At 47.5% G+C, this 14,011-nt stretch overlaps 2 protein-coding genes across 2 annotated transcripts; one reads left to right on the plus strand and one right to left on the minus strand.

Moving 5' to 3' along the window:
- Positions 1-41: 41 nt before the first annotated feature.
- Positions 42-1,295, plus strand: LOC136502074 (bZIP transcription factor 2-like). Its single transcript, XM_066497563.1, has one exon. It carries the CDS (start codon positions 368-370, stop codon positions 1,055-1,057), a length of 690 nt encoding a protein of 229 aa, XP_066353660.1. The 5' UTR covers positions 42-367; the 3' UTR covers positions 1,058-1,295.
- A 4,779-nt stretch (positions 1,296-6,074) lies between these two features.
- On the minus strand, positions 6,075-8,957 carry LOC136501732 (uncharacterized). Its single transcript, XM_066497254.1, has 5 exons — positions 8,815-8,957; positions 8,654-8,721; positions 7,432-7,535; positions 6,549-6,600; positions 6,075-6,465 (listed from the first exon to the last, which is right to left on the minus strand). The coding sequence occupies exons 1-5, from the start codon at positions 8,917-8,919 to the stop codon at positions 6,354-6,356; spliced, it is 441 nt and encodes a 146-aa protein (XP_066353351.1). The 5' UTR covers positions 8,920-8,957; the 3' UTR covers positions 6,075-6,353.
- Between the last annotated feature and the right edge of the window lie 5,054 nt (positions 8,958-14,011).

Below are 14,011 nucleotides of genomic sequence, written 5' to 3' on the forward strand. Positions count from 1 at the left end.
AACTCTACTGGATCGACAAGATTCTCAAAACTAAAAGAGAAAATGATTAAAATATAAATTACATACACTAGCTTAATATAATACGGTGGACCAAACCAAAGTCTTCTTTCTCAGTCCCAGATAGAGAGAACACAACTCAGAGAGAGAGAGATTATTTCTCTCCCTTAGGTAAGCAAGCAAAAGCTACTGTGTGTCTGTGTGCCTCACTATAAAAGGCCCGCACCAACCCAGGCCTTCTTCTCCAGAGCACTTAAGAGAGCAAGCTAGCCAACAAGCCACAGCTAGGTAGCTGACTCTTCGATCCACCATTCACAAGCAAGCAGGCAAGCACTAGCAAGGAAGAAGAGAGCAAGACAAGAAGAGCAATATGTACCACCATTTCCATGGCGAGGTGGCCAGCCTCCGCTTCCTGTCCCCTCCGAGCGCCTCCTTCGCCGCGCACCAGCACCACCACATCATGAACATGGCCTTGCCGCCTCCGGCCTACTTCCCGGCGCCGTCCTTGGAGCCGGAGTCGGCTTTCCAGGACGATGCTACTCTACTAGCCATCATCGACGGCGGCGGCGACGCGGCTTGCTTTGAGCTTGACACCATCGTCCGGGAAGCCGCAGCGCACCTCGCCGGCAACAATGGGTCGCCCAGCTTGTCGGGCTCCGGCTCCGACGGCGCGGGCAGCAGCGGCTACCAGCTGGACGCGGTGATGACGACGGCGGCGGCCGACGAGGAGCACCGGCGCCGGCGGATGTTATCGAACCGGGAGTCGGCGCGGCGGTCGCGCATGCGCAAGCAGTGGCAGCTCAGCGAGCTGTGGGCGCAGGTCTCGCACCTCCGCGGCGCCAACCGCCGCCTCCTCGACGAGCTCAACCGCGCGCTCAGGAGCTGCGCCGACGCCCTCCGCGAGAGCGCGCGCCTCAGGGACGAGAAGGCCGAGCTGGCCAAGAAGCTCGACCAGCTGCTGCTGCAGGCGGCCGCGGAGAAGGGCGCCGCTGCCGGCTCATCGGAGGCGGAGGCGGAGCCATGCAACAACAACACCAGCAGCATCAATATTGCTGAATGATCGAATGCATTATCCGACTACGGGGGTACGGCCCCGGTATCCACAAGAAGACAGAAATGAGCCGTACCATCAGAGGTGACCTAGTACACAAGATAGGTGTGCACGGTGCTGTTTGGCGTGCACCGTAAAATATTGTATAGTATCAAATATGCTATTTTCTTTGTAATCCTATCCCTCCAGAGTATATAAAGAGAGGTAGGAGTCCCCCAGCGGACAGGCTACATCAAGATACATATATATGCAGTCACGTAATATCATATGATAGTTAATACAAACCAACAGACCACAAGACTAGCGTATTACGTCATACTGACGACCTGAACCTGTCTAACTCTTGTGTCTCTGTTGCCTTCTTATTCTTGATCTCACGCTCCTCTGTCGATCAATCTACCTTTGTGGGATACCCATCGGAGGACTGCCGACGATATTTTGTCGACAGTTGACGCGCCAGGTAGGAGGTGTGCGCTTGATCCATGGCGAGCCAGATGGACCTCAAATCAACAGCGCGTTCTCATCATCAATTTCGTGGAGATCCATGCTGGTCCACGACGATGATTCATCGCTGGCTACACCAGCCCTCGCGACAGCAGATCCGATCTCAGAACCACCTCCGAGGTCGTCTTCATCGATAACTCACCGCCCACCAGGTGCTCGCCATCAACGCCAACCAGATAACACCATACGTCGCCGACCAGACGCTCCGTCTAAAGCTAAGTCACGCTTTAATATTCTTCTAAATATTCTCTGATCTTCTTATATCGCCATAATATTTCTCCGAACTGTTTTCTCCATATTTGCTCTCCAAACAATTTTTTGAACCCCCGAACAGTCCTGTTGATGCTCGGACGCCTCCAGAGATGCCCTGTCTCCGGCTCCTCCCTACACGTGCTACAGGCTCCGCGCTCTGTGTTATGGGTGGCCGGCAGTGGCTCCTTGGTCACGCCTGTTCCTCCTACATGTGCACGAGCTCCGCGCTCCGCGTTATGGTTAACGGGCTAGCTAGGGCTGGAGACTCAGCTACACACTAACTGTTCAGGCGGTTTATATTAAATATAAATATATCTTCATGCTAACTGATCGCCAAACTACATACACTATTTTTTCTCCAGAGTTCATATATCTTTACATCATGTACTACCCGTTCTACATGTTTGTAATGCAGGATCATCGTCCAGGTGATCGGATCACCTGGTGCTCAGGCTTCTCCACCGATCAACTGGTCAGACCGCTCGGTTCATGGACTCCGTCGCCGACCAGTTGATCGGACTGTTCACCGGTCGCTTCTAGTCAATGCTCACTTCGCCGCCGACCAGTTGACCAGAATGTTCGTCGCTCGTGCTTCATCGCCAGCTACGTCGGTTACTCCTCGGCCCTCGGATTCTTTGTGCTCGAGGACTAAGTGGACACACTTCACCACACGGACGTCGCCAGCTATGCCGGTGCTCGGACCTCGCCAGATTCACCGGGAACTCCTCGGTGCTCGAACATCGCCAGCTATGCCGGGTACTCCTCGGTGCTCGGACATCGCCAGTGACGTCGGAGACTCCTCGGTGCTCGGTCATCGGCAACGACGCCGAAGACTCCTCGCTCCTCGGTGCTCGGTCATCGCCAGTGACGCCGGGGACTCCTCGCTCCTCGGTGCTCGATCATCGCCAGCAACGTCGGGGACTCCTCACTCCTCGGTGCTCGGTCATCGCCAGCGACGCCGGGGGCTCCTCGCTCCTCGGTGCTAGGTCATCGCCGGGGACTCCTCGCTCCTCGGTGCTCGGTCATCGCCAGCGACGCCGGGGACTCCTCGTTCCTTTGTGCTCGGTCATCGCCAGCGACGCCGGGGACTCCTCGCTCCTTGATGCTCGGACATTGCCAGCTACGTCGGGGACTCCTCGCTCCTCGGTGCTCGGACATCGCCAGCTACGCCAGGGGCTCCTCGGTGCTCGGACATCGCCAGCGACGCCGGGGACTCCTCGCTCCTCGGTGCTCGGACATCGCCAGCGACGCCGGGGACTCCTCGCTCCTCGGTGCTCGGTCATCGCCAGCGACGCTGGGGACTCCTCGCTCCTCGGTGCTTGGACATCGCCAGCGACGCCGAGAACTCCTCGCTGCACGGACATCGTCAGCTACGCCGGGTACTCCTCGGTGCTCGGATATCGCCAGCGACGCCGGGGACTCCTCGCTCCTTGGTGCTCGGCCATCGCCAGCGACCGAGGGCTCCTCGCTCCTCGGTGCTTGGTCATCGCCAGCGACGCCGGGGCTCCTCGCTCCTCGGTGCACGGTCATCGTCGAGGACTCCTCGCTCCTCGGTGCTCGGTCATCGCCAGCGATGCCAGGGACTTCTCGTTCCTCGGTGCTCGGTCATCGCCAGCGACGCTGGGGACTCCTCGCTCCTTAGTGCTCGGACATCGCCAGCTACGCCGGGGACTCCTCGCTCCTCGATGCTCGGACATCGCCAGCTACGCTAGGGACTTCTCGATGCTCGGACATCATCAGCGACGCTGAGGACTCCTCGCTACTCGGTGCTCGGACATCGCCAGCGACGTCGGGGACTCCTCGCTCCTCGGTGCTCGGTCATCGCCAGCGACGCCGGGGACTCCTCACTCCTCGGTGCTCGGACATCGCCAGCGACACCGAGAACTCCTCGCTGCTCGGACCTCGCCAGCTTCTCCGAGGACTCCTCGCTCCTCGGTGCTCGGTCATCGTCAGCGACGTCGGGGACTCCTCGGTGCTCGGACATCGCCAGCGACGTCGGAGACTCCTCGCTCCTCAGTGCTCGGACGTCGCCAGCGACATCGGGACTTCTCGCTCCTCGGTGCTCGGACATCGCCAGCTACGCCGAGGACTCCTCGGTGCTCGGATCTTGCTACGTCTCATCGGTGTGCTATCAAGCTGCTCCATGCTGTTCGGATCTAGGTGTTGTTCTTGGGCAGAACGTCTGGGGTCTTGATACGCGCATGTCAGACAACGTCGGCAAGCTTTTAGACTTCTTTGACCTTGCTACAAGATTCATTCTTCATTTTTCCAGTAGGCTCGGGGACTAAGTGGACACACTTCACCTTGCGATGAATGTGCGTGTTCTCATCTCGAGGCTACGCCCGGGGACTGGCTGCCTGCTCGGCTGGTCTTCTACTTTCTGACCCTGGCACCACGTGACTACGTCACCTACTGTCAGGCTCGGGGACTAGCTGTGGGGGTATAGCCCCCGGTATCCACAAGACATGACATGAGCTGCACCATCAGAGGTGGCCCAGCCCATAAGATCAAGGTGTGCACGACGCTGCTCGCGCGTGCACCGTAAGATATTGTATAGTACCAAATATGCTACTTTCTTTGTAACCCTATCCCTCCAGAGTATATAAGAAGAGGTAGAAGTCCTCTAGCGGACATGCTACATCAAGATACATATATATGCGGTCACGCAATATCATATGATAGCTAATACAAACCAACAGACCATAAGAGTAGCGTATTACGTTGTATTGACGGCCTGAACCTGTCCAACTCGTGTCTCTCTTGCCTTCTTGTTCTTGATCTCACGCTCCTCTGCCGATCAATCTACCTTCGTGGGATACCCCTCGGAGGACTGCCGACGATATTATGTCGACACCGACCTAATTTTTACTCGAGAGGATAATTATATATTTATTAATAATAAGAACATGTGTGACAAGGATAATTAATTTAAGGAGAGAGATGTACACCTTCACCCGATTCAATATTTGTACCCGTACCAGTTTTGTTTTTGTTTTTAAGAGTTACTAGTGTTTTTGGTATTTGTTACCTTAAGGATGATAAGTTAACGTGGATATCATGGTAGTGCTATTTTTCGAGTTGCGACTTGCAAACCTGTTAATGAAGTAATGAGCCCCTATTTGGTAGAGCAGTCAGAAAAAATGCTTCTGGGAAGTCATACAAACGAAGAAAAAGCACTGTCAAAATAAATTGGTCTTATCTAGTTTTTGCGTTCTAGTACAAATGAGAGTTGTAAGAAGCATAACCAGAAAAGGCTGAAAGAAACGTGTTGTTTGTTTTCCTGTTCCAGCTTATTAGCAATAAGCTGTACCAAAAGGGCAAGGCTTCCCGATTTTACTGTGTTCGCGGTAGGCCAGTACAAGTCCGGCGTTTCAAAGAAAACCGTAAAACTAAGGCATGCAAGTACAAGAAGACTTGTCATAATTCAGTGCAACTGATTAGTGATGACACGGCTCCAACTTATATGTACTCTTGGAGGCATGGCTTATGAGCTCATATACTGATGTACACAGTTTTCAACTGCGAAAAATGAGCATGAACTCCATGCACAGGCATTTCACAGTCAAATGTAGATAATGTGGGTTATGGCCAGGAACTCTTGACAGAGCAACAACCCACATAAAATCCAGTTGACCAGAAACAAGAAAAAAATCTAGATATCAACTGCAAAATTGTGTGGCTGAAGATAGGAACGGCCCCTGTGCACGAGCACTGAGGCCGCATCGCGAGTGCAAGTGCGGCATCAGCTCAGGCTGTCCAAGGGTACGTGTGAACACGGGGGGTCAAAGGTAGCCACCAGCGTGAGATGCTCACATCACAGGGCCCAAGCAACAGTGAACAAAAGGGCTGGGGGCTGGGGCACTGGCTCAGACCAGGCGCCGGTGGAAGAAGCACCAATGCACCATCCACCATGCCATGTCTCACAGTGATGGGCATGGAGCTTTCCTTATAGCAGGAAGAAACAACTGGAAAGTACAAGAGGGCTGAGCACTTCAACAAACTGTCCCTCCCAGTCCCAGGAGGCGTCTTACCTGCAACAGCACAGTTGCATGAAGATAAGAGTAGCTGATGCAGTTCAGGTGTGGGTGTGTTCATCCATCTGCTGCTCATCATGATTCCAAGGGGGCACTTAGAGAGTGCTAGGATGTTGGTACTGCAAACAGAATATTAGGAGACAAGATGCTAGTGCCCTACAAATTACATCATTTCAGAAGAAAAGGAATCAGAAAATATGCAAAGATCCTGGATATGACACCCGTATCAGGTAAAAAGTTGAAACATCCCTGTGGAGGAATAATATCAATATCAGTGTACTTCCATAGATATAGACAATGGATAAACAGGTCTACAAAACGAAATTTGCCTTTGGTTCAAAACTGTATAAGGTTAACTTGGTCCCGTTAAAAATATACAAGCTCCAGGTCACTGATTTTAAGGATAACAGATAGAAGTTAGTGATGCAAACTACTGGGTTCTTATCCGTCGGGTGGTCATGATGGATAGTTGCCACATGCCAGGAGTTAGATATTTCTTCAGCTAAATGAGGTGCTTAATCATTTGACATGGCTTCACCAGCCAGAGATGGAGAAATGTCCTTCTCAGTTGAGCTCTTCTCTTGGCAAAATTTTGCTGGATCTGCAAACAACCTTGTAAATGGCCACCTGAAAACAAACAAAAAAAACATATGGTTGCTGCAGTGAAACTTCAGATCAGTACTCCAAGAAGCAAATTAAGAGAACACTACCTGCTTAGCCGGATGGTCTTGGACCCTATAACAATTTCTTCAAATGCGTATCCTGTTCACAGCATGGTAAAAAACAGTAAAGAGAATCAGAATTACACATATGATTGCATTGGCAGTATAGAGCTTCCACTTGCAGCAACTGATCCAGTCAGTATAAAAAGAAAAAAAGGGAGAAAAAACAAGTTGGCTATCAAACTTCTTGTCTTTTTTGTACAAAGCACGGAAAGCAATCATAAATTCATTTCTTATGGAACTACAATATGACATAATGGTAAGGCATCGGGTTATTGATCAGCTAATAATGTGTGATCCATAGACTCATGCTATGATTATTCAGAATTTTGCAGTACTATTAGGCTTGGCCACTAAGGAAATACTGGATTTCAGTCTGCATATCATTAGTATGTCAAGTTGTCAACTTACGTTTCAGATTAGGAGAGTGGCATTTTTACATGTACTTGTTGGTAAGTGCACCATAAACGCCTTCAAATGTGCCTCAAGATTGATGCAAACATTTGAAATTGAAACCAATAAAACATACTGTATTCAACTCATTGTAAATTGAAATGCCATTCCTCAACTGTCTCCTTATCACTTGGCTCCCCTTGGCTTCTCTATACAATATGAACTAGCCTTGGAAACAATGGATTCATAGACTCCAGAAGATTTTACTCATACCTAGTGAATTTTAGTGCTAACACATTTCATTTTAATTCATTAAGTTGACTTCTTGATTCGAGAGTAGCACATCCTGAAATATGATGAACTACATATCAACAGCAAATGCTGGATAACATAACTGACTGATTATATTGTCTGAAACAAAATAAGTGAAACAAATGTTCATCTTAATTTACCAGGCCATTCAGTTCTTACAAATTACCTTTTTCAAAAGTCCTGTTGGAAAAATATTTGGCCTTCAACCGTGCTGCAAGCTTACCCTGATATTTTTTGGTTCTCTCTACATGCTCCAGGGTATTTAGCTCTCTATACAGAGTAATAAAAAGAACATTTAAACTTTCATGGTTTTCACAGTGACCAAGGAACAGCTTAATTTGACAAGTAGAATACACAATTCACAACTAAAGACATTAGATAAAATGAGCTTGTAAAAAAATGTAACAAATTATTGAAAAGATGCATTATCAATAACAATCACTAAGTAGGGGGTCTACTATTTTTTCGATGAACGCAACGATCCATTGTCAATTTGTTAGGAAGACAAATGGAGCAGAAGACGACTTTAAGTGAAAAATATGAATTGAGATGCCTTCCATGGGCTAAAAGCTTGTTTTGTAGTCCCAGGGGAACTAACATGATTTTTGACATAAACACAGGTTGCAGTAAAGGTATTCTTGTTTTGCACTATTGACAACTTGTGTAGCCATATGAACTCGCAGAGATGTATTCAATGCAATGTGCTGTTAAAGTTAACTGTCAAACCAGAAAGACCAAGCAATCCTCAAATTACTATTGAAAAACAGAAATTATATTGTCAACAGTTACAAGACTGCTAGTACTCATTAGTCAAAGCTTGCCACGGCCAGTTCATCCATGGTAGAAAAGATTGCTATTCCGGCAGGAATGTTGGATAGGAAATACGAATACGGTTGCATCTCATAGAAATGTCTTTTTTTTTCTTTTTAACGAACCACACAAGACATCTGACAGAAACATCCTGGACACATTGCCACATTGGTCCTGGACACATGCAATGTAGTTTCCCAAACTCTGAGCTACAAAGAAAAGCAAACAAGAAACTGCAAGACCTAAATCATCTCAAAGTATTCATGTACGTTAGGGACTACTCTTGTCAGTTGGCACTTGGCAGTATCAATTAAGCACCCACAATTGGGCACACGAGTGCATACAAAGAAGCGCACGTATGTGTCAGCAGCACTGTTGCCGTGGAGCGTGGATAATTCTACTCGCTGAAAAAGCTGCAGGAAACCATCCTAGCAAGACTAGACAACAACATTCGGAAATGCGCTTAATTCGTGAACCCGGAACCAGTTAGGCAGTTCCCGACGTAGCTGCACAAGTCCTGGGCGACAATTGCACAAACACAGAGCACGAGAGAGGGGGAGCAAGTGAGAGGGCCTTACGAGTAGTAGTCCGCTGACGGAAGCCGAGCCGTGGCCTCCGCCTCCTTCGCGGGCGGAGATCGGGAACCCTAGGTGATGAGGTCAGGTGAGCTGAGCGTGAGCGCGAGCTGAGTGGAGACCAGGGCCCGAGAGCGAGAGACAGAGAGGGAGGGAAGTCGTACCTCGACGGGTCCACGCTCCGGCGCCACGGTGGAGACCGTGCCCTGCGTCGCTCGCTGCGGCGGCGGCGGCGCTCCGGCAGTGGGAGGCCACGGGGCGGACGGCATTTGGAAGAGGGAATGCTGCTGACCGATGACCAATGAAAGCGGACCTCGTCAATCTTTTTCGAGACTTTTCCCGGTGTGCCATTATAAAAGATCGTAATTCCTTGTGTGCCTTTGAAAAAATTCAGCGGTCTTCAGCGCCACTACTCCAACTTTTTCGTGTCATCCATGCCACTTCCGTCAGTTTGGGCTCTAACGCCGTTAAACTGCAGGTGTGAAAAGACGAAAATGCCCTTAAGTTCAAATATGTTATTAATTTTTTTTGAGCATCTTAACGACTTCAAATGAAAAAACTCAAAACTAGAAAGTTGTAGATCTCGTCGAGATCTATAATTTTCATATAATTTTTTTTTCATTTAATTTCGCAAAAAAAATATGATTTGATATGATTAATATATCTTAGAAAAATCATATTATTTTTTTTGCGAAATTAAATGAAAAAAAAATTATATGAAAATTATAGATCTCGACGAGATCTACAACTTTCTAGTTTTGAGTTTTTTCATTTGAAGTCGTTAAGATGCTAAAAAAAATTAATAACATATTTGAACTTAAGGGCATTTTCGTCTTTTCACACCTGCAGTTTAACGGCGTTAAAGCCCAAACTGACGGAAGTGGCATGGATGACACGAAAAAGTTGAAGTAGTGGCGCTGAAGACCGCTAAATTTTTTCAAGGGCACACAGGGGATTACGATCTTTTATAATGGCACACAGGGAAAAGTCTCATCTTTTTCTTAGGTGCGTTGCTACGGGATTTTGTATTAAAATACACGTATCATACGATAAAATAATAATACTGTAAAATTAAATATCAATATTAAAGTGATATTTAATAAAAAAATAAAGTTCGTAAAATTAATATAGTCATGGAGAGCGCGGCATCGAACTCTACCGTATAGATCTTTCTATGGTGCAGCTAAGATAAAAAATCTCCGATATCCATTTTTTTTACGCCAATAAATCCACAAATAAGTTTTGCCACATCTTCGTACCATCATATACACAGATTCGAGTATATATGTAAATATTAATGCATGTCACATGGATAACACTCTATGTCTTGAAAAATCTCTCACAAAACCTTAAAACAACGTACGTTATACTCACCGTATAAATATGTGTGGCTTTAGGTCTATTCCACGCAGACATGTCTGTAGAATAAAATATCCACTTGAGTGCCTATGGCAAAATCCACCATCAGCAATATATAGAAATTAGTTAAATCATAGGTATTATTATTGCAAGCGACGATGACTCTGAGTCAGTTACTCATCTATGTCATCTTTAATGTTTTTTTACGGATGAACTTCCATTTGAAGATATCCTCGTTCTATCTAGAAATACGTATATTCACTGCGACCATATACTGCAAGTTAAGTCCAAGAGTTTGTCTGGTCCACAACAGCACTATGAGAATGAGATACAAATATGCCCTTCATATCATCTAAATATGCAATCCATATTACCAAACTAAACCTCGTAATTTCTGATTGAGATCAGGCCCAGTGCTAAGGTGTATTGCGATTTAATCTTATTCTCAAGTCTATTGCCATCAAATAATAGCAATAAAACTTATGAATATAGTACCCAGAATGTTTACTTCTTGCGAGTAATTTAACATTGCTGTTATGGGGCATCGGAGAGGGAGAAAACCTCCCACCTGATTCCATCTACAGTCCAAACCTGCCCGATAGATAGTTCAATGGTTTTACATCATATTTTCGAAGACAGACAAAGTTACATTGTCCTTATGAATCTCATGGCCCATGACACAAGAGTTTCAGAAAGGGCGAGTTCAGGCCATGGAGAACAGAGTTGCAAACCCGCAGGCTACACACTACAGTAAAGCTTGTGAACACGATGTCAGACTAAGACGTTAAGAATCAAATCAGTACATTGAAACAATTTATATAATACTATTAGGAGATGATGTGTACCTGTAACCACATGTTGCAAACAATTTATGCAAAAGGAAAACTTAAAATATTGAGGTATTCCTATGTTCTTCGTTGTTTCCAACTGTCCAGGTAGATTAAACTAAGTCGTATGAAAAAAACATGTGATTCATGAATGGAAGCTAATTTTGCTCACCCCTTACCTTAGTGCTTGATATTTTATCCCACTTTACGTCCTTGATAAGTTCTGTGCAAAAAGAAGCACGGACAAATAGGCAATAGTACAACATTTTGTAAACTAAGACATAGATTATGTTAAATAATTCGTGCGTTGCAACGAGAATAAAATAATGTCCGACTACACCATTGTGGACCGATATCATGTATCAAGGGTGATACATTTATATGATGCTATTAAAAAATCATCTTAACCATTCATGATTAATTGAATCATTCCAGTATGTCCTTGCAAGCGTGATACGAGCATTTCCTTACTAACCCGATGTCCATTCTTCGGCTGCCCTTGCAAGGGATACCAGACCAGCAGCCATCACTCAAGGAATGACAAGGCATCAAATTGCAAGCTATGATCATTGCGACGGGAACAACCATCCGACCCTGGCCAGGCCACGCTCATGGCGATCGCTTTGCCTATGACGCTGTTGTCCCACCTGCGACGACGCTAACATCTGCACGTCGTCGGCCAAGAACAGCCTGTGACGCCCAAAGCAATCTATGGCTAGCATGGACATAGGTCGAGAGCCGAGGTTGGACACAGGTCGAGAGCCACGCCCACGACGCACGGGGGACCTATTAAGCTGACACCCAACAACGAGTGATTCATTTTTTGCATGTGAGTCACAGCATCAAGGCAAGTGTATTGAATAATTTGGCATTCAATTTGCCTACCATGCAGTCTAATTGTCGACGGAATATCATTGGCAATCCTCCGAGGTCCTTCGAGGGGTATTCCACAAAGGTAAATTGATCGGCAGAGATGCGTGTAATTGAGAACAAGAAAACAACAGAGACACGTGCGTTAGACAGGTTCAGATCGTCAGTACGATGTAATACCCTACTCCTGTGGTCTGTTGGATTGTATTGGCTATCGAATGATATTGCATGAGTTTGGAGAGGGTCCCTGCCCGTCTTATATAGTCCGGGGGCAGAGTTACAAGTCCGTTAGATTTAGAAGATAACCGAAAAGTAATAACAGATCACACGAATCATGGGATCATACGTATCCTAACAGATCTCGTAGTATATTCAAGATATCTTCCCGGTGTCTTGCGGGAGACGTCGAGCAGTGCCATGCCCTGCAAGACTTGATCTTGTGGGCTGAGCCGCCCCTATGGGCGCAACCCATGTGGTCTGTCGTGGGTATCCGGGGTCATACCCCCCATAGCTAATCCCCGAACGCCTTGCATCCATTGTGCAACGCCGTCTTGAGCTTGTCTGAGCAGGTACGAACAAAACCGAGCAGTCAAACTCATGGTCCGACCACCGTGTTGAGTTGCCGAGCAGTTGTGAACCGTCGCCGAGCAGCGTATCCCAAGTTAGGCTTACCATAAAGATGTAAGGAGCTCAAATTCAAAATCTAAAAATTCTTCGACTTAGGAGAAGTGTAACCACTCAGACTCCGTCAATAAAGAGGGTAAATCAAGAAATAAGCACTACATTCACCGCCAGGTGAAGTGTAGCCAATTAGTCCCCGAGTCTGCTGAAAGATGAAGAATGAAAGCTTACCGACGTCATCTGACATGCGCGTATCAAGACCCCAGACATGCTGCCCAAGATCAGCACCCTGATCTGAACAGCATGGAGTAGCTTGATAGCACACTGATGAGACGTAGCAAGAGTCCGAGCACCGAGGAGTCTCCCGCGTAGCTAGCGATGTCCGAGCACCAAAGAGTCCCCGGCGTAGCTGGCGATGTCCGAGCACCGAGGAGCCCCCGCGCATAGCTGGCGATGTCCGAGCACCGAGGAGTCCCCGGCGTAGCTGGCGATGTCCGAACATCGAGGAGCCCCCGCGTGTAGCTGGCGATATCCGAGCACCGAGGAGTCCCCGACGTAGCTGGCGATGTTCGAGCACCGAGGAGTCCCCGGCATAGCTAGCGATGTCCGAGCACCGAGGAGCCCCCCGTGTAGCTGGCGATGTCCGAGCACCGAGGAGTCCCCGGCATAGCGGGCGATGTCCAAGCACCGAGGAGTCCCCGACGCAGTTGATGATGAAGCACGAGCGACGAACAGTCTGGTCAACTGGTCGGCGGCGAATTGAGCATTGAGTAGAAGCGACCGGCGAATAGTCCGGTCAACTGGTCGACGACGAAGTCCATGAACCTAGCAGTCTGACTAGTTGATCGGTGGAGAAGTCCGATCACCTGGACGATAATCCTATAATAAATATGTAGAATGGGTAGTACATGATGTAAAAATATACGAACTCTGGAGAATAAATAGCGTATGTAGCTCGGTGATCAGTTGGTGTGAACACTTAGTGTTATTATGGAGATGTATTTATATTTAATACAAACCGTCCGACCAGTTAGTGTGTAGCTGAGTCTCCAGCCCTAGCTAGCCTATTAACCATAACGGGGAGCGCGGAGCCCATATGCGTGTAGGAGGATATATTTATATTTAATACAAACCGCCCGACCAGTTAATGTGTAGGAATATGAAAGCATCTAGGCCCCTAGTTGGGTTTCGGTGATTAATGACAATACAAGATTACTATGACTAACGTGTGTTTTGCAGATGCAATTAAGTTAGGTCATGATAATGGAGATCAATTGGGCAATCAAGGTTGTCATGCCCCTACGATGGAAATCATTTCGGTTTTCAAAGGATGAACGACAAGGTTAAGGATGACTAGTTCTAAGTGTCAATTGGAGTTGGACTGACACTTAGAGTAGTTTAGGACTTTGTTTTTCCTTTGGCCGTACTATTAAGGGGGGTATGGACGGGTAGCTTGACCTAGGTGAGTCTAGTGAGTTAGGTGTGGTGCACATTTGTTAAAACTAGCTCTAGGTAGCTCCTATGAATGCCTAAGATCCTTTGGAGCAAACTTCATTCACATATGATCGAGAGTTGAAAGTGAATGGAGGGTCAAATGCTGACCGGACGCTGGCCCCGGTGCGACCAGACGCTGGCCGCAGGGTCCGGTCAGTTCATTTGATCAACAGACTGCGTTCGGTGCGAC

Source organism: Miscanthus floridulus, chromosome 13, assembly GCF_019320115.1.
Source record: "Miscanthus floridulus cultivar M001 chromosome 13, ASM1932011v1, whole genome shotgun sequence".
In the NCBI taxonomy this organism is placed as follows: Eukaryota; Viridiplantae; Streptophyta; class Magnoliopsida; order Poales; family Poaceae; genus Miscanthus; species Miscanthus floridulus.

Coding starts and splice junctions, on each gene's coding strand:
- LOC136502074 (XM_066497563.1), top strand. CDS start 368: ATGTACCACCATTTCCATGGCGAGGTGGCCAGCCTCCGCTTCCTGTCC.
- LOC136501732 (XM_066497254.1), bottom strand. CDS start 8,919: ATGCCGTCCGCCCCGTGGCCTCCCACTGCCGGAGCGCCGCCGCCGCCG. Junction 8,722..8,814: donor CGGAGCGTGGACCCGTCGAG/GTACGACTTCCC, acceptor CTCATCACCTAG/GGTTCCCGATCTCCGCCCGC. Junction 7,536..8,653: donor CCGTCAGCGGACTACTACTC/GTAAGGCCCTCT, acceptor TACTCTGTATAG/AGAGCTAAATACCCTGGAGC.